The sequence below is a fragment of the Syngnathus floridae genome, chromosome 2 (genome assembly GCF_059516105.1).
Source record: "Syngnathus floridae isolate MCC-2025c chromosome 2, RoL_Sflo_1.0, whole genome shotgun sequence".
Lineage (NCBI taxonomy): Eukaryota > Metazoa > Chordata > Actinopteri > Syngnathiformes > Syngnathidae > Syngnathus > Syngnathus floridae.
Window position 1 is genome coordinate 4,677,674 of NC_142414.1, and position 25,194 is coordinate 4,702,867.

Below are 25,194 nucleotides of genomic sequence, written 5' to 3' on the forward strand. Positions count from 1 at the left end.
ATTTAGCATGCTTGTAGTCGGGGCTGAGGCCCTCCCTTTGTTCTTTGCGTAGGCCAGCTTGGTATTTGTTGTGGGCAAAATTGAAGGGTTACTAATGGTGAGCAGGCGACGCCACAATGCTGACGACTTGGTGGCAACCGCTCTTGCCGTCGAGCCTGTCAAAACAGTTTACAGGGGGAGGTGAGACACTGCCTGCTTAGTAATATTAAATGTGAAATACTTAATAATGTGTGTGCATTTGTGCATGCGTGTGTTTTGATCCCTCTAGGATCACTGTGTTTTCAGTGACTGTTTTTTATGATGAGAGAATTGTGATCGTGGCAGAGCAACGGCCAGATGCCAGTGAGGAAGACAGCTTCCAGTGGATGAGTCGAGTTCTGCAGGTATGTTGCAGCCTCTCTCTTACAATGGGAAAGCCTCAGACGTTTAGTGATCTAACAAAACCTATGTGAAATATAAGCTCCAAAGGTTGTGTGTTATAGTGTGTATGACACAAACCATCAGTATTCTAGACCTCGTTGTATCCAGTATCACATGAGGAACTCTGCTTATGTGTTTTACCTTTCTTCTTGTGTTTTTGTGGCACATTTTTAAATAAAAGATGAGAGAAGATATCCATAGGAAAATTGTATGAAGTAAGCAGACCTGCTTCGGATACGAGGATCCGCTGTCATTGTAGTGCTGTTACTGGTTTTTATTTGTCAGGTTTACACTTGCCCTTTTTGTTCCATTGCTGTTGGCTTGATTAGATTGAATTGAACAGCTTATTGCCATGCATTGATTCTGAGGAGCACTACGTGCATATGTAGACTGATATGCATATGTAGCTTATCACACTAGCTCTTATTCAGCCACTGACTAGCTAGCTGCCATATGATGGACATGTCGCTTGAATATTCTACTCAAATGACGCTAGTGGCTTTGTTTAACCCATTACGGCTGAAAGTGCTTTGCAAAACACGCCTCTAAAATCTAAGGGCAATTTTAGAAGCACTCCTTCTAAAGTCTGTGCTACTGGAAATTCAACAATATTGTTAACACCTACTAAACTAGAAAATGCAATTTCTGGAGAAATTGCGTGTGAAGGCGAAGACTTTGAATCACTTCTTCGGGAATGATGCAGAATGATGTTGAAATGAGTTGAATGACTTGGGAAATGTGGAAAATAGAAGTGTAAAACGAAATTTTGGAGAACTTGTGGTGAAAATGTGTAATTTTTGGTAAGTGGGAAGTTGTGGAATACGTAGGAAAATGATGAACAGTTGAAAGTTTGAACGGGTTGAATCGGTTGAAAAATGTTGAAATTAGAGTTGAAAAATGAAATTTTGGAGAATTTGGTTGAATTTCAAATTTGAAAGTTTGGAATTTTTGGTAAGTGGGAAGTTGTGGAATAGGTAGGCAAAAGATGAAGAGTTGAAAGTTGGAATAGGTTGAATCAGTTGAAAAATGTAGAAATTAGAGTAGAATAATGAAAATTTGGAGAATTTTGTTGAATTTCAAATTTGGAATTTTTGGTAAGTGGGAAGTTGTGGAATAGGTAGGCAAAAGATGAACAGTTGAAAGTTGGAATGGGTTGAGTCGGTTGAACAATGTAGAAATTAGAGTAGATAAATGAAATTTTGGACAATTTGGTTGAATTTCAAATTTGAAAGTTTGGAATTTTTGGTAAGTGGGAAGTTGTGGAATAGGTAGGCAAACAATGAACACTTGAAAGTTAGAATGGGTTGAATCGGTCGAAAAATGTAGAAATTAGAGGTGAAAAACGAAATTTTGTGAAATTTTGTCGAAATTTAACGTGAAAACGTGAAATTTTTGAGTTTGGCAATGTTGGGAATGTCGAGAATCACTCCAAATGTGATTTGAATGTGCTGAATGATGTGAATTTTATGATGTTTTCACACCTGGACCCTTTTAAAAGAACCAAAGTCAGGCCTCTTTGGGTGTTTTCACGAGGTGGTCTCAGTACGGTTCGCTAAAAAGTCAATGGTACGGTTCACCTAATCTGTGCATTGTGAACACAAAGCGCACTGGGTTCACTTCGCCTTTTTGCACTGTATTGTAACCTCCTTGGCTTGCCGTAGATTGGTCACGTGACTGCAGGCGCAAAAACAAAACTGTAGAGAACAGAGAATCCAAAGTATGGCAGCATCAAGTCGTGGTCGTGACCGTGGTTCTAATAGTAAACGTAGAGAAGCATGTGCCGTTCAAAGTTCTGCCACGGCACCTGGACGCGGCATAGTTTGGGGAGAAGATGAAACGGAATGGCTTTTGGAAATTTGGAATGACGACAGCATTAAATCACAACTATCTACGACCCACCGTAATGCGAAAGTATTTCAAGAATTTTCTGAGAGAATCAAAGCAGCCGGTTTTGATAGAACTTCTATACAATGCAGAATAAAAGTGAAAAACAACAACTGAAAACTACCCAGAATGCAGTGCAGTGGGAGTGTGAGAGCTCTAGAGGACCTAGTGTGAACAGAAAGAGGACTGAGGCCCCATCAAGGCTGAACTGAACCAGAAAGAGAACTCGGTCCTCTTTGAAATACACTCACAATGTGAACACAAAAAGAGCTGAGTTTGTTTTCTCTTGGTCCACTATTTGGTCCACTTAAAGAGGCCTGACTTTGGTTCTTTTAAAAGGGTCCAGGTGTGAAAACACCCTTTAAGTGGACCAAAAAGTGGACCAAGAGAAAACAAACTCAGTTCTTTCTGTGTTCACATTGTGAGTGTATTTCAAAGAGGACCGAGTTCTCTTTCTGGTTCACTTCAGCCTTGATGGGGCCTCAGTCCTCTTTCTGTTCACACTGGGTTGTGGGGCGTAGATAGTTGTGATTTAATGCTGTCGTCGTTCCAAATTTCCAAAAGACATTCCGTTTCGTCTTCTCCCCACCTATGCCGCGTCCAGGTGCCGTGGCAGAACTTTGAACGGCACATGTTTCTCTACGTTTACTATTAGAACCACGGTCACGACCACGACTTGCTGCTGCCATACTTTGGATTCTCTGTTCTCTACAGTTTTGTTTTTGCGCCTGCAGTCACGTGACCAATCTACGGCAAGCCAAGGAGGTTACAATACAGTGCAAAAAGGCGAAGTGAACCCAGTGCGCTTTGTGTTCACAATGCACAGATTAGGTGAACCGTACCGTTGACTTTTTAGCGAACCGTACTGAGACCACCTCCTGAGGTGGTCTCAGTACGGTTCGTTTTAAAGGGGTCTGAGTACGGTTGGCGTGTTCACATATGCACAAAAAATGCTGAGTCATCGATCTGAGTTCGTTTAGAGGGCTGAAAGGGACCAAGTGTGAAAACACCCTCAAAGGGGTCTGAGTACGGTTGGCGTGTTCACATATGCACAAAAAATGCTGAGTCATCGATCTGAGTTTGTTTAGAGGGCTGAAAGGGACCAAGTGTGAAAACACCCTGAATTACAGCGACGGCTCTGTCACAATAATGCGACCAGCGCGGTGCAGTTGCGTGGTGGCCGACGCGCTACGGTTGCACGTTTGGCGGTGCGCTGCAGTTGCGCGATCGGACAAATATGCGCAAATGAAAAAATGCTTTCAAAAGGCGTTTTTTTTTTTTGTCTTGAAACGGATTAAAAAAAAAAATCCATTATTTGTAATGGGAAAAATAGATTCGGAAATCGACCGATTCACTTCTCGAACCGCCTTCTGGAACGGATTATGGTAAAAAAAAACAAGGTTTGACTGTATTTTTGCTATTCTTGTTAAAATCACACTTACACGTGAACTGGAAATGACAATACTAAAACATCGTGAAAGCCAAATTGAGCAAATTGGCTATTTCAGAAGTGTGTGTCAAACTGGTAGCCCTTTGCCTTAATCAGTACCCAGGAAGTAGCTCTCGGTTTAAGAAAGGTTGGTGACCCATGGTTTAAACAATGTTTTACTGTTTTATTTTGTGGATTAATACTGCAGTGTAAGTCATCACGAACATTCTCACCACAGGCCATTGACAGTATACACCAAGTGGGTTTATACTGCCTTTCACTGGTGCCTGCCAACACCCTCCCAAAGACGCCTCTCGGTGGCATCCACATCTGTGAAACCAAACAGAACTTTCTAGAGGGAAACCTACACCCTTGCAACATCCTGATGTGCCCACACACCTGCGTCACCAACATGCCCAAACCACGGCAGAAACAGCCTGGTGAGTTTGTTGAATTAAGTTGTTTTACTCCTCAAGTGAATGGTGTTGCTTAAAATGACTGATGTGCCATCTGATCTTTGCAGTAGACGTTGGTCCAGCGTCTATGCTAGTGGGCAACCTAGTGGCGGGAAAACGTATTGCACAGGCGACAGGCAGAGAACTGGGTGTGTTAGAGGACCAGGATCTGATTCGTAAGGTACGATAGAGCACACTACATTGACCAAGTTCACATCTGTTGCACAATGTTTGATATGTTCTAACCAGGGGTGGAACGGTTCACTTAATCCACATTCAAAACTTGAGTTTGCGGTCATGGATTTCTCACAGAATTATTGATAAACATTAATTGTTATTGTAGCACTATTTACATATTTTTACTAATCAGAAATGTATCTATGCTAGTGGGCAACCTATCCATGTTCGCTGCATATAGGTGGCCAAAGATCACAGGCCCAAAAATACCAATGTATTTTACCCCATCTCAGGGTGACTTTTACCTAATATGTTTGCAAATACAGTAGATGGCACTTGTCTTTTTTTGGTTCACACAAGGAAAGTACGGTGGCCCGAAAGTGACAAAATAAATATTTTTTTACATTTGTGGTGAGGAGTTGTCATGATTGACATGGTCATTCAGTATGATGAATTACAATGTGTCGCCATGTCTGACTACTTAATGTGTCAAGTCAAGTCAAGTCAAGTTTATTTGTATAGCCCTAAATCACAAACAGTCTCAAAGGGCTTCACATAGCCAAAAAATTGACAATTATTCTCAAAGCATCCCCTGATCATAAGCTCCCAAAAGGGCAAGGAAAAACTCAAAAAACCCCTGGCAGGGGAAAATGAGAAACCTTGAGAAGGGACCACAGATGGAAGGATCCCCCTTTCAGGATCACCAGGTTATAATGGATGCAGAGAGTGCACAAGTAATACATAATATGAAAATCAATGAAAAAATGGATGTCGGAGGTGCCCTCAGTTGTCCTGGCCGTGTCTTCAAGGGGGTTGAGCTGCAGTTCCTTCATCTTGAATTGGTCCCCGAGAATCCAGCTAGCCGCGATCAGCTTTTGAGCCACCTAACCTCCCCCAGCCGGGGAGGGGGTGGGCAGAGAGAACAAAACAAACTCCGGCCAAATCGGCCATCACAAGTTAGTTAAAGGCCATCTCATAGAAATGTGTCTTTAAACGTGTCTTAAATGTTTCTACTGAGGTAGTAGTTCTAATATCCATTGGTAGGGCATTCCAAAGCTCTGGAGCCCGAATAGAGAATGCTCTAGACCCGGCAGACATTTTCTTGGCCCTCGGTATAACTAAAAGACTAGCGTTTTGCGAACGAAGGTTACGAGACGGAACATAAGGAACGACTAGGTCGACGAGATATGAAGGCGCTAAGCCATGCAGTGATTTATAGGTTAGTAGAAGAACCTTGAAGTCACATCTTAAATGGACCGGGAGCCAATGTAATTTGGCTAATATTGGGGTAATGTGATCAAATTTTCTTGACCGTGAGAGCATCCTCGCAGCGGCATTTTGCACTAACTGTAGACTTTTGATACTGGACTTAGGAAGACCAGAGAATAATACATTACAGTAGTCCAGGCGCGACGTAACGAACGCATGTATAATGGTTTCCGCATCCCCGGTCGAGAGGATAGGACGAATCTTAGCAATATTACGAAGGTGAAAAAACGCAATCCTGGTTATATTCTTAATGTGTTTTTGAAAGGAGAGCGTTTGGTCAAATATTACCCCGAGATTAGTTACCGTATCACTCTGAGTGATAGTCCGGTTATCTATAGTTATAGTGGTTTCCTTAAATAAGTGTTGATAACGAGTAGGACCAATTATCAACATCTCAGTTTTATCTGGGTTAAGACGAAGGAAGTTGAGAGACATCCATTGCTTGATCTCCGCAAGGCACGCCTCGAGATTACAACAGTCCCGTGGATCTGTCATCGATAACGGCATATATAATTGGGTGTCATCCGCGTAGCATTGAAAGCTAATATTATATTTACGTATTATGTCCCCAAGCGGAATCATATAAATATTAAATAAAATCGGTCCGAGTACCGATCCCTGTGGAACACCACACGTAACATTATAAAGCTCAGAGGACGTATTACCATGGACCACTCGGTGCGTCCTGCCTGATAGATAGGAATTGAACCAGCTGAGTGCTGACCCTGAGATACCAACACAACTTTTAAGACGCCCTAATAAAATATCAAAGTCTACAGTGTCAAAGGCAGCACTAAGATCGAGTAGTAACAATACAGACGACGTATTTGAATCCATAGCTATGAGGAGATCATTAGTCACTTTAGCAAGTGCTGTCTCTGTAGAATGATTAGCTCTAAAACCAGACTGAAAGGAGTCATATCGATTTTTAGCGACCATGTAATCAATAAGCTGCTGCGCTACTACTTTTTCGAGAAGTTTTGCTATGAATGGGAGGTTTGAAACTGGCCTATAATTACTGAGACAGTCCGGGTCAAGATTTGCTCGCTTAAGTAGTGGTTTGATAATAGCGGTTTTAAAGGCTATTGGCACTATCCCAGAGGAAACAGACAGATTGATTATATTTAAGACGGACGGTCCTAAAATTGGAAATAATTCTTTAAGTAGTTTGGCTGGAAGCGGGTCGAGTAAACATGTTGTTTGTTTAGCCGTACTAACCAATTTTGTAAGCATTTCAAGGGACACGCTATCAAAATTTGAGAGGGTTATTGCATGATCCCCAGCGCTAGTAACCAGCGGAGCGATTGGCATGGTATTCTTGATCTCGTCCCGAATGGACTCAATCTTTTGAGCAAAAAATTTCATAAACTCGTCAGCTGAGTGGAAGGAGCTATCGGGGGTCGGCTGGCGCAGAGTTAGCTTTGCCACTGTATCAAATAGGTATTTAGGATTGTTTTTATTAAGATTAATGACTTGCGAAAAATAATGAGTTTTTGCTAAAATTAGCGCATCTTTATATTTCAGGAGGCTGTCCTTCCATGCCTGATGGAAAACCTCAAGTTTGGTTAAACGCCATCTGCGCTCATGCTTTCTACATAATTGTTTAAACGTACGTGTTTCATCTGTGAACCACGGAGTTGGCCATCTACGGCGAGTTTTCAGACGTAGCGGTGCCACAGAGTCGATGGCTTTTAATAATGTCGCATTGAATTCATTTGTAAGATTATCGATAGAGCCGCTGTATGCGGGAAACATGGCGGTTGCCGGCGACAGTAACTCAGACAGCGCAGTTGCAGTCATGGAGTTAAGATTACGGCTGCTATAATTCCGATTGCTCTCTTGTCTTTGACAAGGAACTAAAATTTCAAATTTTATTAAGAAATGATCAGACAGAACAGTAGTGTAGGGCAGTACTGCTATATTTGAGGTTGCTAGTCCCCGGGATAATACCAGATCTAAGGTATTTCCATTCTTATGCGTTGCTGCTTGTACAGCTTGCGTAAAACCACACGTATCGATTAAAGTTTGAAATGCCGAAGTCAGTGGTTCTCACGGTGAATTCATGTGGATGTTGAAATCACCCATGATAACTATATTATCTGCATTTGTCACTAGATCAGCCACAAATTCTGAAAATTCATCCAGGAAGCCAGAGTAAGCCCCGGGTGGGCGGTAAATAACAACAAGATAGAATGACGGTAACGCAGTGGATCGCACAATGAGAACTTCAAATGTTTTAAATACGTGAATTGAGCGAGGCCTAAATCTAAGCTCAGAATTTGAGATGAGGGCGACACCCCCACCCTTTTTTCGAGGACGTGCCACATGCGAGCTCACAAAATTTGGAGGCGAGGCCTCGTTAAGTGGCAGCAATTCATTAGGTTTTAACCAGGTCTCGCAAAGACCAAAAAATGTGTAATAGTGAAAGTTAGAAAATATGCTGTACTTCCGTCATATTTAAACATACTGTACAATAATATTACCGTATTGGCCCGAATATAAGGCGACCCTGATTATAAGATGACCCCCTCTTTTTCAAGACTTAGGTTTGAAAAAAGACTTTTTGAACACCAAATTTAATTTTTATACAGAAAATAATTACATCTGAAACAAATGATTATAACAATATATTCAAGAGAAAAAGCATGTTATTTTGCCTCATTCAAATCATGCAAAAACTGTCTATCACATCTTAATATCTGAACATTTAAATATGTAAACTAAAGTGCAATCACATTTGTAAATGAATGGCTTCCGGTTTTTGAAATGTAAATAAACCAATCTACTGTGATAAAACAACTAAATTGCAATAACTGCATTAACCATCCAAGGGAAGTCTAACTGTAACTGTAGTCTTGAAACAAATCTGAATAAGGAAAAACATTGCAATAAAATAATGCAAACTGGTTTAACCTTGAGAGTAGCTGAGATCTGTCATGTCAGAACATTACTCTTCACAAACATCCTCTGCCTCGCTGTGCTCAGTGTCAGTCCTCACATTTTCTGTTATCTCTTCTCTTATTTTCTTCTTTTTTTTCTTACCGCAATTTTTTCTTCTTCTTCATCGTGCTCCCACTATTTTTTTTTTCATTCTTCGTGACAGGGGTTTGCTTTGGCCTGGGGAGTTAAGTTCAGCATTCGCTTTAGAAATATGGTGCCATCTAGCGTTGTAAATTGGTATAATGTCTAGACCCCGAATGTAAGACGATCCCCACTTTTTCACTTATTTTAATGCAAAAAACTGTCTTATATTATACCGGCCAATACGGTACTACAAATCCTGTGTGCTGATTGAGCCGAATATGCCAAAATCCTGGATGTGTGCTGGGTTATGGATGGTCATTCTGCAGTGTGCATCTTTTTTCAACATGTAGCCGTAACAATTTTTCAAAGCCTACAGTATATTGCTTGTTAGCAGGTGCAGATGGTATGTGTGTCTGTTTTTAAATGGGCTCGGATCGACTAATAATTCATGTGTATAAAAGTCTATTCCTCTCCCTTTCAGCACCAGTTCTTATCTGACGCACTCCAATCAAGAGCCCAGACTGACCCGGACCATATTCTCTATGTCCTACTGAATGCAAAGGTAGAGCAAACAAGTGCACAACCATCCTAGTCATCTGTAGAATAAGGTCGTACTAAGAATGAATGAATGAATGGGATCTGTACATGGCAATGTTCTAACAGCATATCTTTTTGCTGTAATGCAGCATTGTCGCCTAAGACATTACAAATGCAGGTTGTGCTAATCTTAAACCCCTTAAAATCTCAGTATAATAGGCTGCAGTGCATTTGAACCACTTGTACAATTGCATATAAATTTATGAAATATAAAGTGTCAATTTTAAAATCGTCCGGGATTCCATTCATTTTTAGTCACCATGGATATTATGTCTGCAGCGTTATCAGCTGGCTTTTTGCTGCAGTCAGACCAAACACGAGCTGAGTGTTTTCTGATGGCACGTTTCCATATAGTGTTACCTTGACATTTTGCGGTTCGCTTCTTGTGGATTCACTTTAACGCAGATTTGTATTCGTGACTCATTAAAGTGTTACCCACGAAAAGTGAGGGGACAATGTATATATGTATCAATGCAGTTTGCTCGGTCAGGCACGAAGGAGGCTCGGAGGAAAATATTTTTGCTCCTTTTCCCATTTTATGGCATTGCATTGCCAACAGTCAATCGGTATCAAGAATGTACTCAATGTATTAGCGTAAACGCTGACACATAGCCAAATAGTTAAAAATAAGACACACATACACACACACACACACACACACACACGCACACACACGCACACACAGGATGCTCAAATGAAAACATTTTGGGACAATATCACCTTCAGTGGGACCGAGAGGTCTTCGACAGCCTGTGATGACCAGTGTAATTTTTACTTAATTCTTTAAATTGTTCAGGCACGGAGTTGATTGAATGTACAAAAATATGACTAAATAGAATATTTTGTAAGTGCCTTTGAATAAGACTGAAAGCAACCGACTTAGATTTAATTCAAATGCCATATTAGTACTCAAACTTTGTGTAAAGGTGCAAAATTTGAATTGAAAGTATGCCGATTAATTTTTTTTTTTTCTCATACGTAATGATTTATTTTGACAAATTCGTCTTAAAGACTACCAGTGTATGCCATACTTGAAAATACTGTGATTGTTTTGGCAAAGGTAACTCAAAATTGTAGCAGTACTATGATAAATCTTAGTAATATTGTTCTGAATAGGTGTCCTGGACATTTTTCCAGGACTGTTATCACAAAGGTTTTACAGGTTTTGAAGCTGAATCTACAAAGTTTTGCCTTTATTGTGAGTAATATAATCTACAGCACATCTGCAAAAAGATGCCATAGCATTTTCTTTGCTCAACGAGTGAGAAGAGGCAAATGTTGGGACAGGACAACTTGTGGCTGCTTCAACATGACACCTGAATCTAACAGTTGCTGGCTGAGAAGAAACCTGGTTCTGTGGGAAAGTGGGTTATGCAAGGGTACTAATTCCTTCAGTTTTCAGTTTGGATTCAACTTGTTTGTGATACCAGTCCTAAAACATTTCTGACATACTTTGGACATGAATAACAGTAACCAAGTACAAGTATGTTGTACATAATACCATAGATATAATGCCAAATGGCGGTTGTTATTATTGTTCTGTTTTGGCTGCAGGGCGTAGCAGTGTGCACGGCCACGTGTGCTCAGCTGCACAAGCGGGCAGAGAAAATCACAGCCACCCTAATCGAGCGAGGAGGCCTCAACACCGGCGACAATGTGGTGCTGCTTTATCCCCCAGGTGAACATGTGCATCGATGATGAGCTTCTGTCAGAGCAGAAACGTTTAGGTTGTTGCTCTGTCAATACATTCTGTTTGAGTCTGAGACCTGAGGATAGAACATGCCATGTGTACTATACAAACATAGCTCCTGACAGCTTTCATTTGTCAAATCTTTACGAAGTTTGAATGAAGTCTATTGATCACATATATTACAGACAAAAACATATATAACAAGCTTGTTACTGGGAACTGATGAAAAGATGCTACCTGGGCCTTTGATTTACTAATATAGTGGATCTTGACGCTAATTCGTTCCAGAAGGAGCGTTGAAGATTGAAGCCGTCGCGTTCAGTCACAACAGAATCAGAATTATTGAATTAAGATTTATTGACAGGCACCCGTACCTACTGTGTCATTGCGCATGTTGAGCTAGTGTGTTGCATCTCGTGGATATTCATTACTGAAAAGGCCCCTCATTGAAACTTGGTCTTAAAAGGATCCGTCCTCCAGCCTCTTAAATACTGTATAACAGGGGTCACCAACACGGTGCCCGAGGGCACCAGGTCGCCCGTGAGGACCGCATGAGTCGCCCGCAGGACTGTTCTAAAATTAGCTCAAGTAGCGGCACTTGTCAGTGAGCTGCATCTATTTATTTTACAGTCAAACCTTGGGTTTTGAACGTCCTGGTTCTTGAACAAATCAGAATTTGAACAAAAAAATTCAATATTTTTTTGCTTCAGTTGTCGAACAAAATTTGGAGGTCGAACCTCGCGAGATAAGCCGGGAGAACCCGAGAAAACCCGACCGCACGGCCCGGATGCCGACTGACTCCGTTGTTATTGTATTTTTGTTACTTTGAGGATTGTATTAACCCCTAATCATGCCTCCAAAGAAAGCAAGTGGGAGCAGTAAAGCCATCCTAAAACAGAAAGACGCTCTTAAAGCAATGCGACACTGAGCGCTCTGTCACAATAATGCGACCAGCGCGGTGCAGTTGGGTGGTAGGCGACGCGCTACGGTTGCGCGTTCGGCGGTGCGCTGCAGTTGCACACTCGGACAAATATGCGCAAATGAAAAAAATGCTTAAAAAAGGCGTTTTTTGTTGTTGTCTTGAAACAGATTAAAATGTTTTCCATTATTTGTAATGGGAAAAATAGATTCGGAAATTGACCGATTCACTTCTCGAACCGCCTTCTGGAATGGACTGTGATCAAAAACCAAGGTTTTGACTGTATTTTTGCTATTCTCGTTAAAATCACACTTACACGTGAACTGGAAATGACAATAATAACACATAGTGAAAGCCAAATTGAGCAAATTGGCTATTTCAGAAGTGTGTGTCAAACTGGTAGCCCTTTGCCTTAATCAATACCCAGGAAGTAGCTCTCGGTTTAAGAAAGGTTGGTGACCCCTGCCATAGACCATAGCACGCTCCAGCCACAACGCAGCAGAGGCTCCACCTGGCATGTGGAGCCCCGTTGCTACTAGGATGGCAGAGACACCGAGACATACCCTCGCCTAGCGGAGTGGGGATCGTTGTTCACTTCACCAACATTGAGACGCCCCACCCTAAATGATGAGGCCCCTTTGCAATCAGACTTCCCCACCACTCCAAAATGAGGGATCCAGCACTCCCTGCAGCTTGCAGTGGCTGAGGTGAATCCAGGTGGGCCGTTCAGCAATTTTCACTGCGGTGGGGGTAGTCAGCAAGACTTGGAATGCTCCCTCTGACCGTGGACTGGCCCAGTTCTTTCTTTTGATGACCTTGAAGTAGACCCAGTCTCCTGGCTTGATGGGGTTGTCGACCTGTGAGGACGAAAGATCAAGCGGCAGTAAATTTGCATTTGACACATCTTTCAGTCTGAGTGTTTTGATCAAGTAATCTGCCAAGGACTGTTCATTTGCTTTTTGTAAATCTGCAGGGAACACAGGTCATCTATATGGTCTCCCGTGGATGATTTCAAAAGGTGTTAACCCTTCTGAAGTGGGAGTAATTCTCATATAGAGCTTCACTAAGTCTAAACACTGGCCAAGATCTGCCTGTTGTTTCCATGCATTTTTTCAACCTGCTTTTGATAGCGGCGTTCGCGCGTTCAACCAACCCAGCACTCGAAGGGTGCCAAGCGCAGTGTTTTTTAAACGTTATCCCAAGGTGTACAGCCATGTTCTGTACCACTTGGTTCACAAAGTGTGGACCATTGTCACTGTAAATGATTTGGGGGATGCCATGAGCCGGTATGATGGCTTTGCAGATGGCTTTTGCCACTGTTAAGGCATCTGCCCGTTTAGATGGAACTATTTCCACCCATTTGGAAAATGAATCAATCATCACTAGGCAGTATTTGTGAGGTCCACTTTGTGTGAGTTCAATAAAATCCATTTGCATGATTTGAAATGGGTAAGACACCTTAGTGCGTCCCTGTCCGGCCCGCATGAGGCCAATCGTAATTAAAAAAAAAAAAAAAAAAAATTGTGTCGTGCGTACAATACAACTGTATCGCTTTTATTTTGAAAGGCGTCGCACTTTCGTGTAGCGTGCGTGCATGTGAGCTGTGCGTGTAGGTGAACAGCGCGAAGTAATGCTGCCCTCAAAATGTGTGCTAACGTGAAGAAAAGAAAAGTTGACAAGGAGCGCTGTGTTTTCAACAAGACATGGACTGCCAAGTATTTCTTTACAGAAATGAAAGGTAAAGCCATGTGCCTGATTTGTGGTACACTGGTCGCTGTGTTTAAAGAATATAATTTGAGTCGCCATTACACGACCAAGCATGAGAAAAAATACATCTGTCTGATAAACAGGGCGCATCAGAGGCTGATGCATTGGCCCAACAAGGACTTTTTATCAAACTTCACACCCAGAGATGGAGCGGCTTTGTCATTTGAGGAAAAGTTAAAGAAGTTAAGAATAAATTGTACTGATTAATAATTGTTTTTTTATTTGACCTTTACACCACAATTTCACATAGCTTAAATATAAACAGAATAATTGTATTCTTCTAATTACCAGGACCAACTATTTAAAATAAATAATTTAGTGCATTTTACAATAGAAGAAAATTGACCAGGTTTAAGTTATCGTAGGTGTGGCCCTCTGACACAACTCAGGTTTTTCATGTGGCCCCTTGTAAAAATTAATTGCCCACCCCTGGTATAGAGAGAGAAGACCTGACAGGAGAGGACGCACCCCTGGGGGGCGCCAGTGTTGGTGGTCCAGGTGTCTGATGTGATGGTCCCCAGCCTCACATGCTGTCTCCTGTTGGTCAGGAAGCTGGTGATCCACTGACAGGTGGAGGCAGGTACAGCGAGCTGGATGAACTTCTGGTGGAGGATGTCAGGAGCGATGGTGTTGAACGCTGAGCTGAAGTCCACAAACAGGATCCTGGCATACGTCCCTGGGGTGTCAAGGTGTTGCAGTATGTACCTGAGAACTAAGAGGACCGCATCGTCCACCAACCTGTGTGCCCGGTAGTCAAACTGCAGGGGGTCGAGCAGGGGGCCTGTAATGTCCTTCAGGTGGTTCCACACCAACCTCTCAAAGGATTTCATGACCATAGATGTCAGGGCGACAGGTCTGTAATCATTCAAACCTGTGATGGCGGGCTTCTTGGCCACAATGGTGCAATGAAGGAACCTCACACAGCTCCAGGGAACGATTGAAGATCTGTGCAAAGGTCGGTGCCAGTTCTTCAGCACAGACTTTCAGGCAGGAGGGGGGACACGCCGTCTGGGCCTGGTGCCTTAATGACCTTTTGTCTCCGGAATATCTGACACACCTCCTCCTCGTGCATCTGGAGTGCAGGCGCGGCTTCTGAAAGAGAGAGAGTAGGTGATATCGACGATGGAGGTGTGGACAGAGGGGTTGTGGGTGAAGATGTGTATGTTGATTGTACTGCTGGAGGTCCTGTGGTGTGAGTGGACCATTCAAACCTGCAGTAAAACCTGTTTAACTGGTTTGCAAGCCTTGGGTTCTCTACAGGAGGTTGGTTTCTTGAAGCCTGTGATGGTCTGCAGGCCTTTCCACACTGTTGAGGGATCAGGATTGGCAGCGAGGCTCTCCCCATAACACCTCTTGGCTTTCCTGATCTCTCGGTTCAGTGTGTTCCTGATCTGCCTGAACAAGTCCCGGTCCCCACTCCTGTAGGCCTCCTCCTTGGCTTTCCGCAGCATCCTGAGGTTTGGTGTAAACCAAGGTTTGTTGTTGTTGTACGCGCAGTCTTAGTCTGCACACACAAGTCCTCACAAAAGCTAATGTATGATGTCACAGTATCGGTGAGTTCATGCAGGTCTGAAGCTGCAGCTTCAGAAACACCCCAATCGGTGCAGAAGGTCTTAGTCTGCACACACAGATCCTCACAAAAACTGATGTATGACAGTGTCAGTGAGTTCATGCAAGTCTGAATTTGCAGCTTCAAAAACTCTCCAATCGGTGCAGTCAAAGCAGGCCTGGAGGTCCTGCTTTGACTCCACTATCCATTTCCTCACAGTCCTCACCACAGGCTTAGAGGTTTTTAATTTCTGCTTGTAGGTTGTGATCAGATGAACTAGACAGTGGTCCGAGAGTCTTAAAGCTGCATGGGGCACAGAGCGGAATGCGTCCTTTATTACGGTGTAGCAGTGGTCCAGTGTCTTTGTCCCTCTGGTGGGACACGTTATGTGCTGTCTGTATTTGAGGAGTTCGTGTGCGAGGTTCGCTCTGTTAAAATCACCCAGAACAATGATCAGTGAGTTTGGTAATTTTTTCTCCATGTCTGTTACCTGGTCAGCCAGCAGCTGCGTGGCTTCGATCGCACGTGCGTGTGGTGGAATGTAAACAGCTGCCAAAACGATCGAGGAGAACTCACGTGGTGAGTAAAACGGCCGGCAGTTTATGAAAAGTGTTTCTAGGAGAGGGCTGCAAGACTCTTTCAACACTGTGACATCAGTAGACCAACCTTCATTAATATAGAAACATAGACCACCTCCCTTTGTTTTTCCCGTGAGCTCTGCGCTGCGATCTGCGCGTAGTAGCTGAAACCCAGTTAGCTCTACGGCGTGGTGGGGGCTGCGTCCGTCAAGCCACGTTTCAACAAAGCACAGGGCGGCGGATCTGTTAACGTCCGTGTTCCTTGAAATGAGAAGCAGCAGTTCATCTATCTTGTTAGACAGAGAGCGGACATTCGCCAGATGAATTGATGGTAGGGGAGCACGGAACCCTCTCCGCTTCAACTTCACAAGGGCTCCGGCGCGCTTGCCACGCCGCCGTCTTTGGCATGCTAGCTTGTAGAGTGCCGCCACTCTGGCTAAAATCTCCGTCAAACAGTCTGAGTCAGTGAAAACCGGAGAGAAAGTATCAGGAGAAGACTGTCTGATGTTTAACAGTTCTTCTCTGGTAAAAGTGTTCCAGGATGGGCAGCAGAAGACGCAAAAATCACACAAAATAACAATAAGAAGCAGAGAGCGAGTCACCGAGGCGGCCATCTGCGGCGCCATCTTGATCCTCCGCCTTCTTGATGCAATATCTACATAGGTGTATAAAGGCTCATTTCCAGCAACCAAACATCCAGTGTGCTTAATGGTCTATTGTGTTTGCTAATTGTGTCAGAAGGCCAATGGATGATGAGAAAACCCTTGAAAACCCTTGTGCAATTGTATTAGTTTTCATGGAAAACACAAAATTGTCTGGGTGACCCCAAACATTTGAACGGTAGTGTATGTTAATAGTCTATTTTTGTAATCAAGGGCCTCCTCCCTCTACATGCAGGCATTGACCTGATAGCTGCCTTCTATGGCTGCCTTTACGCCGGCGCCATCCCTGTGACTGTGAGGCCGCCCCACCCACAAAATCTGGCCGCGACTCTCCCCACTGTTCGCATGATCATTGACGTGAGTGTGCGCCACCTTGATCCCAAACCATGTGTGTTAAATGGTTCATATTTATTTGAGAATGTAATTGCTTCCTATATATCCCAGGTGAGCAAAGCAGCCTGCATCCTCACCACTCAGCCGCTCATGAGGATCCTAAGGTCCCGGGAAGCTGCTGCCAGTGTCAATGTCAAAACATGGCCCACCATCATCGACACAGGTAGAACAAATATTGATGTTCTATCAACCTTAGTGCATTAAATCGAGGTGCCACTGTAAATTAACTTCTGTTGGACCTGTTGTCCTTAGCCCATATGCAAATGGCCATTGTTTTTTGTTGTTTTTTAAACATTTTCATCTGTAAAAATATTACATAAATAACATACAAATTTAAAAAAAAAACATTTGCATATCTCATAAGGACAACAGGTCCAAAAGAAATTTCAAATAATAATTTCAAATATGAATTGCCATTGGGTGACGTGACAGCAAAAAAGTACAGCCCATTAAATTCACAGATGCTTTCACATTTAGACGAAATTTAGACATTGAGATGAAAAATCCATTTCCGAGTTTAAGGCAGCAAGATAGCACTCATCGCCCTCACTCTGTGGCGAAGCTGCCTAAAACCGCATTGCATACTGTATAACCGCAATCCTGCCCATCCATCCATCCATCCATCCATCCATCCATCCATCCATCCATCCATCCATCCATCCATCCATCCATCCATCCATCCATCCATCCATCCATCCATCCATCCATCCATCCACTTCCGCTTATCCGGGGTCGGGTCGCGGGGGCAGCAGCTATAGGAGGGACTCCCAGACTTCCCTCTCCCCAGCCACTTCATCCAGCTCATCCCGGGGGATCCCAAGGCGTTCCCAGGCCAGCTGAGAGACATAGTCTCTCCAGCGCGTCCTGGGTCGTCCCCGGGGTCTCCTACCGGTGGGACATTCCCGGAACACCTCCCCAGAGAGGCGTCCAGGAGGCATCCTGATGAGATGCCCGAGCCACCTCATTTGGCTCCTCTCAACGTGGAGGAGTAGCGACTCGACTCCGAGTCTCTCCCGGATGACCGAGCTTCTCACCCTATCTCTAAGGGAGAGCCCGGACATCCTGCGGAGAAAACTCATTTCGGCCGCTTGTATCCGGGATCTCGTTCTTTCGGTCACGACCCATAGCTCGTGACCATAAGTGAGGGTAGGAGCGTAAATCGACCGGTAAATCGAGAGCTTTGCCTTTTGGCTCAGCTCTCTGTTTACCACGACGGACCGGTACAGAGTCCGCATTACTGCCGACGCTGCACCGTTCCGCCTGTCGATCTCATGCTCCATCCTCCCCTCACTTGTGAACAAGACCCCAAGATACTTAAACTCCTCCACTTGGGGCAGGATCTCCTCCCCGATCCGGAGAGGGAATTCCACCCTTTTTCGATCGAGGACCATGGACTCGGAATTGGAGGTGCTGACCCTCATCCCGACCGCTTCACACTTTGCTGCGAACTGCTCCAGTGAGAGCTGGAGATCACGGCCTGAAGAAGCCAACAGCACCACGTCGTCTGCAAAAAGCAGAGACACAATGCTGAGGTCCCCAAACCGGACCCCCTCAACGCTTCGGCTGCACCTAGAAATTCTGTCCATAAAAATTATGAACAGAATCGGTGACAGAGGGCAGCCTTGGCGGAGTCCAACCCTCACTGCGAACGAATCCAACTTACTACTGCCGGAAATGCGGACCAAACTCTGGCATCGGTGATCCAGGGACCGAACTGCCCTTATCAGTTGGCTCGGCACCCCGTACTCCCGAAGCAGCCTCCACAGAACCCCCCGAGGGACACGGTCAAACACCTTCCCCAAGTCCACAAAACACATGTGGACTGGTTGGGCGAACTCCCATGCACCCTCGAGGATCCTGCTGAGGGTGTAGAGCTGGTCCACTGTTCCACGGCCGGGACGAAAGCCACACTGCTCCTCCTAAATCTGAGGTTCGACCTCCCAACGGACCCTCCTCTCCAGCACCCCTGAATAGACCTTACCGGGGAGGCTGAGGAGTGTGATTCCCCTGTAATTGGAACACATCCTCCGGTCCCCCTTCTTAAAGAGGGGAACCACCACCCCAGTCTGCCAATCCAGAGGTACTGTCCCCGATGTCCTCTCAATGTTATAGAGGCGTGTCAGCCATGACAGCCCCACAACATCCAGAGCCCTTAAGAACTCCGGGCGGATCTCATCCACCCCCGGGGCCTTGCCACCGAGGAGTTTTTTAACTACCTCAGTGACTTCGAGCCCAGAGATTGGAGAATCCGCCTCAGAATCTCCAGGCCCTGCTTCCACAATGGAAGGCGTGTAGGTGGAATTGAGGAGGTCTTCGAAGTATTCTCCCCACCAACTCACGACATCCCGAGTCGAGGTCAGCAGCACGCCATCCCCACTGTAAACAGAGTTGACGTTGTACTGCTTCCCCCTCCTGAGACGCCGGATGGTGGACCAGAATTTCCTCGAAGCTGTCCGGAAGTCATTCTCCATGGCCTCACCAAACTCCTCCCACGCCCGGGTTTTTGCCTCAGCAACCGCCGAAGCCGCGTTCCGCTTGGCCATCCGGTACCTGTCAGCTGCCTCCGGAGTCCCGCAGGCCAAAATGGCCCGATAGGACTCCTTCTTCAGCTTGACGGCATCCCTTACCGCCGGTATCCACCAGCGGGTTCGGGGATTGCCGCCACGACAGGCACCAACGACCTTATGGCCACAGCTCCGGTCGGCCGCCTCAACAATGGAGGCGCGGAACATGGTCCACTTGGACTCAATGTCCCCCGCCTCCCCCGGGACGTGGGACAAGCTTTGCCGGAGGTGGGAGTTGAAGCTCTTCCTGATAGGGGATTCTGCCAGATGTTCCCAGCAGACCCTCACAGAGCGTTTGGGTCTGCCAGGTCGGACCGGCATCTTCCCCCACCATCGGAGCCGTTCCTCCCAATCACGCCCTTCCAGGTCTCACTGTCATTGCCCACGTGAGCATTGAAGTCACCCAGTAGAACGATGGAGTCCCCAAAACGAGCGCTTTCCAGCACTTCCTCCAGGGACTCCAAGAAGGGTGGGTACTCTGAGCTGCCGCTTGGTGCATAGACACAAACAACAGTCGGGACCCGTCCCCCCACCCGAAGGCGAGGGAGGCTACCCTCTCGTTCACCGGGGTGAACCCCAATGTGCAGGCGCCCAGCCGGGGGGCAATAAGTATACCCACACCTGCTCGACGCCTCTCACCGTGGGCAACTCCAGAGTGGAAGAGAGTCCAGCTCCTCTCGAGACGGCTTGTATCGGAACCCAAACTGTGCGTGGAGGCAAGTCCGACTATGTCTAGTCGGAACTTTTCTGCCTCGCACACCAGCTCGGGCTCCTTTCCAGCCAGAGAGGTGACATTCCATGTCCCAAGAGCCAGCTTCAGCAGCCGGGGATCAGACCGCCAAGGTTCCTGCCTTTCACCGCCGCCCAGCTTACACTGCACCCGACCCCTTTGGCCCCTCCCACAGGTGGTGAGCCCATGGGAAGGGGGACCTACGTTTCCTTTTCGGGCTGTGCCCGGCCGGGCCCCATGGGTGAAGGCCCGGCCACTAGACGCTCGCCTTCGAGCCCCGCCTCCAGGCCTGGTTCCAGAGGGAGGGCCCCGGTGACCCGCGTCCGGGCGAGGGAAAACGCAATCCATTTATTTTATTCATCATAAGGCGCTTGTGAGCCGTGCTTTGTCTGGCCCCTCACCTAGGACCCGTTTCCCATGGGTGAACCAGGGGCATGAAGCCCCAGACAACATGGCTCCTAGGATCATAGGGCATGCAAACCCCTCCACCACAATAAGGTGACGACTCACGGAGGGGCCTGCCCAACCATACTGGACACTCTTCTCTCTGTTGGGTCCAGGGTCCGTTGGTTCTGGCTCCATTAAATCGAGGATCCACTGAAAATAAATGGACACATTTTGTATGTTTGTTTACTCTCCTCTTAGATGACCTACCCAGAAAGCGGCCGCCACAGATCTACAAGCCCCCAACAGCTGAGATGTTGGCTTACCTGGACTTCAGTGTGTCTACCACAGGCATGTTAACTGGAGTAAAGGTAACGATTTGAGCACCTTGCATTAAAATCCAAGCTCAATACTGTAGATTAGTGTTTCCTAACCTATCTATACTGACTCAAGGCGTATATGTTACATCGGAAAAAAATCACATGGCATTACATACCAAAATGATTCACAAAACGTGAATCGCAATTGGTTGTTTTGCCTGTTACTATACATGATTGGCATAGATTTACAAATTACCCTTTTTGTATAAGAAAATAATGACAATTTTGTCAAAATGATTGACATTGGATAATTCCCTGTGGCACACCTGATGATCTCGCAGTGATTGAAAATCACTGCTGTTGATAATCTAAATAATCGTGACCAATACTGTACGTACAATTTAGCTTTGAACTTGAAAAAGGCCCATATCATGCATGCGATAGTATTACTTGATTACTTTATGTTTGTATGTTTGTGAAAGAATTTATTTGAAATGTAATTGCTCTCAATTGGAAATGTAGTTTCAAAAGTCAACCAGATGAAAGTTGGCTTAGTATTGCAAAGACCCAAACTTAAGGCGGCATTTTGTCACCTAACCGTTGCTGAATGATTCACTTGTGTGTAGTATCTCACACTCAATGTTGTTTGTAGTGACGCTGAGTAGTATTTTAAAAGGTACTGTCCCATTTTTTATTTTTTTTTTAATCAGATGTCTCATGCTGCAGTCAGCACTCTGTGTCGTTCCATCAAGTTGCAGTGTGAACTGTACTCCTCACGCCAAATAGCCATCTGCCTGGACCCATACTGCGGCCTAGGCTTTGTCCTGTGGTGCCTCTCCAGGTATGTAAAATGGTCCATAGATGATAAGCAGTGTGATTGTTACAAAAGTGATTGGGGTGTGCAGTGTTTACTCAGGTCATCAGTCAATCCTCATCCCTCCCCTGGAGCTGGAAAGCTCACTTCCTCTGTGGCTGAGCACCCTCAGTCAGTACAAGATCCGAGACACCTTCTGCTCCTACTCAGTTATGGAGCTTTGTACCAAAGGCCTTGGAACCCAGACAGAGCTGCTGAAGGTTGGCGTGCAAAACACTTGAAATGCCTCAATTGTTCTCTCTGTCTTTATGAAACACATTCACTTAAGGCTTGAAATAAGCGGTTTTGCATCTTAACTTGTGAGGCAAAATTTGCATCTTGTGCCTCATCAAACACATTGAATAGCAAAACAGCTGTCCTAAAAATAGTTGTTTGGGAGGACGCATGCGCATCTCTCAAGACATCTACTGTGGATAGTCGGAAGGTACGGCTTAAGTAGCTGGATGGATGGATGGATGGATGGATGGATGGATGGATGGATGGATGGATGGATGGATGGATGGATGGATGGATGGATGGATGGATGGATGGATGGATGGATGGATGGATGGATGGATGGATGGATGGATGGATGGATGGATGCCCTTTTAAACTAAATACTTTTAATAGGGCTGGGCAGTGTTGGGCAAATTACTTCCAAAATGTATTTAGTTACAGTTATTAGTGACCTTTCCAAAAAAGTAATTGAATTATAATTGATTTACTCCTTCATAGATGTAATTAGTTACTAGGGAAAGTAATTACAGTGATCCATCATAACTTCGCGCGTCATTGATTGCGGATTCACTATTTCACGGGTTAATAAGTGACAGGAGAATAGCGTTTGAATACACGCTGATAGCGTGAGGCGTACCTCTGAGCAATGTGCGTCACTTGGGACAAGCGCGGAAGCCAGCTGCACACCAAATTAATGCACTGGCATGAGCGCTGATAGCGTGCTCTGCCTCTGAGCAATGTGGAGGTGACAGAGTAGAAGCACAGGAGGCGCGGGAGGCGGGAAGACGCGAGGCAACAGCACCAATCGGTGCAGGAGGAGTTGGGACATGTGACAATATTACGTTTGTTCTTTTATTTACTGTAAAGGTAGAATACATGCACAGAACAGTGTGGGAAAGGTTATTAAGAGATTGGGAAAGTTTTATGTCATGTAAAAGTATTAAAGAAGCTTTACAAAGCCTAAATATTGTGTATAGTACCACAATGTAACAGGAGATTCATGCGTGACTGTGACTCTCTTTGGTTTTGCTATGCATGAGGTCCCTGGGTTAGTGCAGGAATTGTCAACTGGTCGTCCGAGGCCCTCTAGTGATCCAAAGTGGTATTGCACGTGGTCCACGAAATTGGAAATGGAAAACAATTGAAACATTTTGAAAAATAAAATTGATTTATAATTTAGACTTCATTCATTTTCCAGATAATTTTGTGAATCATTTACCCCTCCAAATTATGTCAAATGTAGCTGACATTTCCAAAATACACATACAGATGCAAATAAATAGCCTGTAAAGGTCTATCCTCTTTCGGTGCAGAATGAAATAATATTCCGTCAAAGCAATGGTCTCTGAGTTGCTTCTTGGGTATAATGGTGGTTCCTTGGACAAAACCATTTGAAAACCCCTGGTGTAGTGTCTTAATCCTGAAGGTGGTCACTTTGCATTGCTTGAAAAGGTAAACCAGACTTCAAATAAACTTGCAATACATACATGCCCTCTAGCGGCCAACACGAAACACGACATGTTTAAAATTTCTATACAAAGGTAATTAAACTCCTAATTAATACATACCGTATTTGCCGGTGTACAAGTCGACTCAGTGTATAAGTCGACCCCCTAAAATTCGACGGAAATTTACGATTTTATTATATATCCTTTGTATAAGTCGAGCTCAATTGTTGCATTATATTAAACTTCAAAATTCAATCAGAAATATGCGAAATTTATTGACGAAATGTGTTCAAATTCGTGAGTTTGTAGCGAGCGATCTATACGCCATTTTGTATATTATTTACTTCATGACCCTGTGATATTACGCGCCGAGAGAGACTAACAACAATGAACACTCTTAGAAACTGGTTTATTTTTAGTTAAGAAACAACAAATTATAATTATAAAGTGATTGCCGGTACATAGAGTTCAAAATTCGTCTTCATCGTCGCTATTTCCGAAAAGCGTTTGGCGAATATTTTCTAAGTGCCAACGGCATAAAGAGTCCGCCTCGGCTGGTTCCCCATGTCGGCCGGAACAAGTGAAAATTCGGCCTCTTCCCCTGGAAGTCTGGCCAAGTTTGGCGAATATTTTCTAAATGCCAACGACTCAACCGCCGTAAAGTGTCCGCCTCGGCTGGTTCCCCATGTCGGCCAGAACAAGTGAAAATTCGGCCTCTTCCCCTGGAAGTCTGGCCAAGTTTGGCAAATATTTTCAAAGTGCGAACGGCTCAACCGCCGTAAAGTGTCCGCCTCGGCTGGTTCCCCGTGTCGGCCACCACAAGTGAAAATTTGGCCTCTTCCCCTGGAAGTCCGGCCAAGTTTGGCGAATATTTTCTAAGTGCCAACGACTCAACCGCCGTAAAGTGTCCGCCTCGGCTGGTTCCTCCGGTCGGCCAGAACAAGTGAAAATTCGGCCTCTTCCCCTGGAAGTCCGGCCAAGTTTGGCGAATATTTTCTAAGTGCCAATGACTCAACCGCCGTAAAGTGTCCGCCTCGGCTGGTTCCTCCGGTCGGCCAGAACAAGTGAAAATTCGGCCTCTTCCCCTGGAAGTCTGGCCAAGTTTGGCGAATATTTTCTAAGTGCCAACGACATTCATTTAGACATGGCGATTGAATGTTTACGTACCGGTAGTTATTGTCGTTGCTTGACACGCGATGACTCGCACATTCGCTCAATACCCAGTACTTCCCCCTAGCAGTCATCGTCGCTGCCTGGCTTTCGATGTCCGTTATTGAGGTGAGAATATTTGAAATTGTTGCTGAGGATGCGTGTTAATGCGACGAACGCTTTATAATGATTCAATTTCTCGCTGTTTGATGAGCCTGACGGACGCACACCCACGCACAATGAGATGCATGAGAAACGGCCTTGGTTACCATCACATTTGAAGCGATGAATACGAAGTTAAATTTTATGACTCGGTGTATAAGTCGAGGTCGATTTTTTTCGGTCGATTTTGGATCGAAAAAGGTCGACTAATACACCGGCAAATACGGTATACTGTTTCTACTATGCGGATCTTCATTTAAAGGATGGTTCTGGAACACATCTCCCGCGACAAACGAGGGATCAGTGTATTGCATTACTTTTTCAAAAACGTTCAATGATGTAAAAGAAATCAACTTTTTAAGCAGGTGTCAATACAGTTGCATTAACTAATACAGCATAGCTCAGAACCTCATTTAACTTAATATTTATTGAACAATATAAAATAAGCATAAAATAAATAAATTGTCACACAACTTCCAAATTGTTCACATCGGCCACACTGCACACGTTTTCATTTTTTTACACCAAAACTCT

At 44.8% G+C, this 25,194-nt stretch overlaps 2 protein-coding genes across 14 annotated transcripts in view; one reads left to right on the forward strand and one right to left on the reverse strand.

The window, feature by feature from the left end:
- dip2ba (DIP2 acetate--CoA ligase B (putative)a) overlaps nucleotides 1-25,194 on the forward strand; it is a 119,135-nt gene that overhangs the window by 80,526 nt on the left and 13,415 nt on the right. For 5 of the 9 annotated variants that reach the window (XM_088398128.1, XM_088398146.1, XM_088398170.1 and 2 more), the window contains 11 exons: nucleotides 53-180; nucleotides 269-383; nucleotides 3,972-4,173; nucleotides 4,257-4,369; nucleotides 9,140-9,220; nucleotides 10,810-10,933; nucleotides 16,656-16,777; nucleotides 16,865-16,976; nucleotides 20,753-20,862; nucleotides 21,522-21,652; nucleotides 21,717-21,885. In XM_088398128.1, the coding sequence (XP_088254254.1) occupies nucleotides 53-180; nucleotides 269-383; nucleotides 3,972-4,173; nucleotides 4,257-4,369; nucleotides 9,140-9,220; nucleotides 10,810-10,933; nucleotides 16,656-16,777; nucleotides 16,865-16,976; nucleotides 20,753-20,862; nucleotides 21,522-21,652; nucleotides 21,717-21,885 (1,407 nt within the window). The remainder of the gene's footprint in view (nucleotides 1-52; nucleotides 181-268; nucleotides 384-3,971; nucleotides 4,174-4,256; nucleotides 4,370-9,139; nucleotides 9,221-10,809; nucleotides 10,934-16,655; nucleotides 16,778-16,864; nucleotides 16,977-20,752; nucleotides 20,863-21,521; nucleotides 21,653-21,716; nucleotides 21,886-25,194) is intronic. The other 4 variants (XM_088398137.1, XM_088398154.1, XM_088398188.1 and 1 more) reach the window with 2 other exon arrangements.
- On the reverse strand, nucleotides 10,369-16,442 carry LOC148401309 (uncharacterized). 5 transcript variants are annotated; one of them, XR_015863012.1, is made up of 5 exons: nucleotides 14,843-16,442; nucleotides 14,503-14,723; nucleotides 14,370-14,422; nucleotides 14,100-14,294; nucleotides 10,369-12,721 (listed from the first exon to the last, which is right to left on the reverse strand). XR_015863012.1 is itself a non-coding variant. In XM_088398294.1 (5 exons), the coding sequence occupies exons 2-5, from the start codon at nucleotides 15,080-15,082 to the stop codon at nucleotides 14,176-14,178; spliced, it is 633 nt and encodes a 210-aa protein (XP_088254420.1). In that variant the 5' UTR covers nucleotide 15,083; nucleotides 15,671-16,442; the 3' UTR covers nucleotides 10,369-14,175. The 5 variants fall into 5 exon arrangements, 3 of the variants coding, with proteins under 3 accessions (XP_088254420.1, XP_088254443.1, XP_088254434.1); XM_088398294.1 differs by having other exon boundaries at nucleotides 10,369-14,294; nucleotides 14,843-15,083; nucleotides 15,671-16,442; XM_088398317.1 differs by having other exon boundaries at nucleotides 14,159-14,294; nucleotides 14,370-16,442.

Bases quoted from the DNA above. Each gene is read 5' to 3' on its own strand.
- LOC148401309 (XM_088398294.1), bottom strand. From the start codon at position 15,082: ATGCTGCGGAAAGCCAAGGAGGAGGCCTACAGGAGTGGGGACCGGGAC. The intron at 14,724-14,842 runs GTTTGAATGGTC...TCTCTCTTTCAG, and splicing joins TTAAACAGGTTTTACTGCAG to AAGCCGCGCCTGCACTCCAG. The intron at 14,295-14,369 runs GTTGGTGGACGA...GACGTATGCCAG, and splicing joins TTTGACTACCGGGCACACAG to GATCCTGTTTGTGGACTTCA.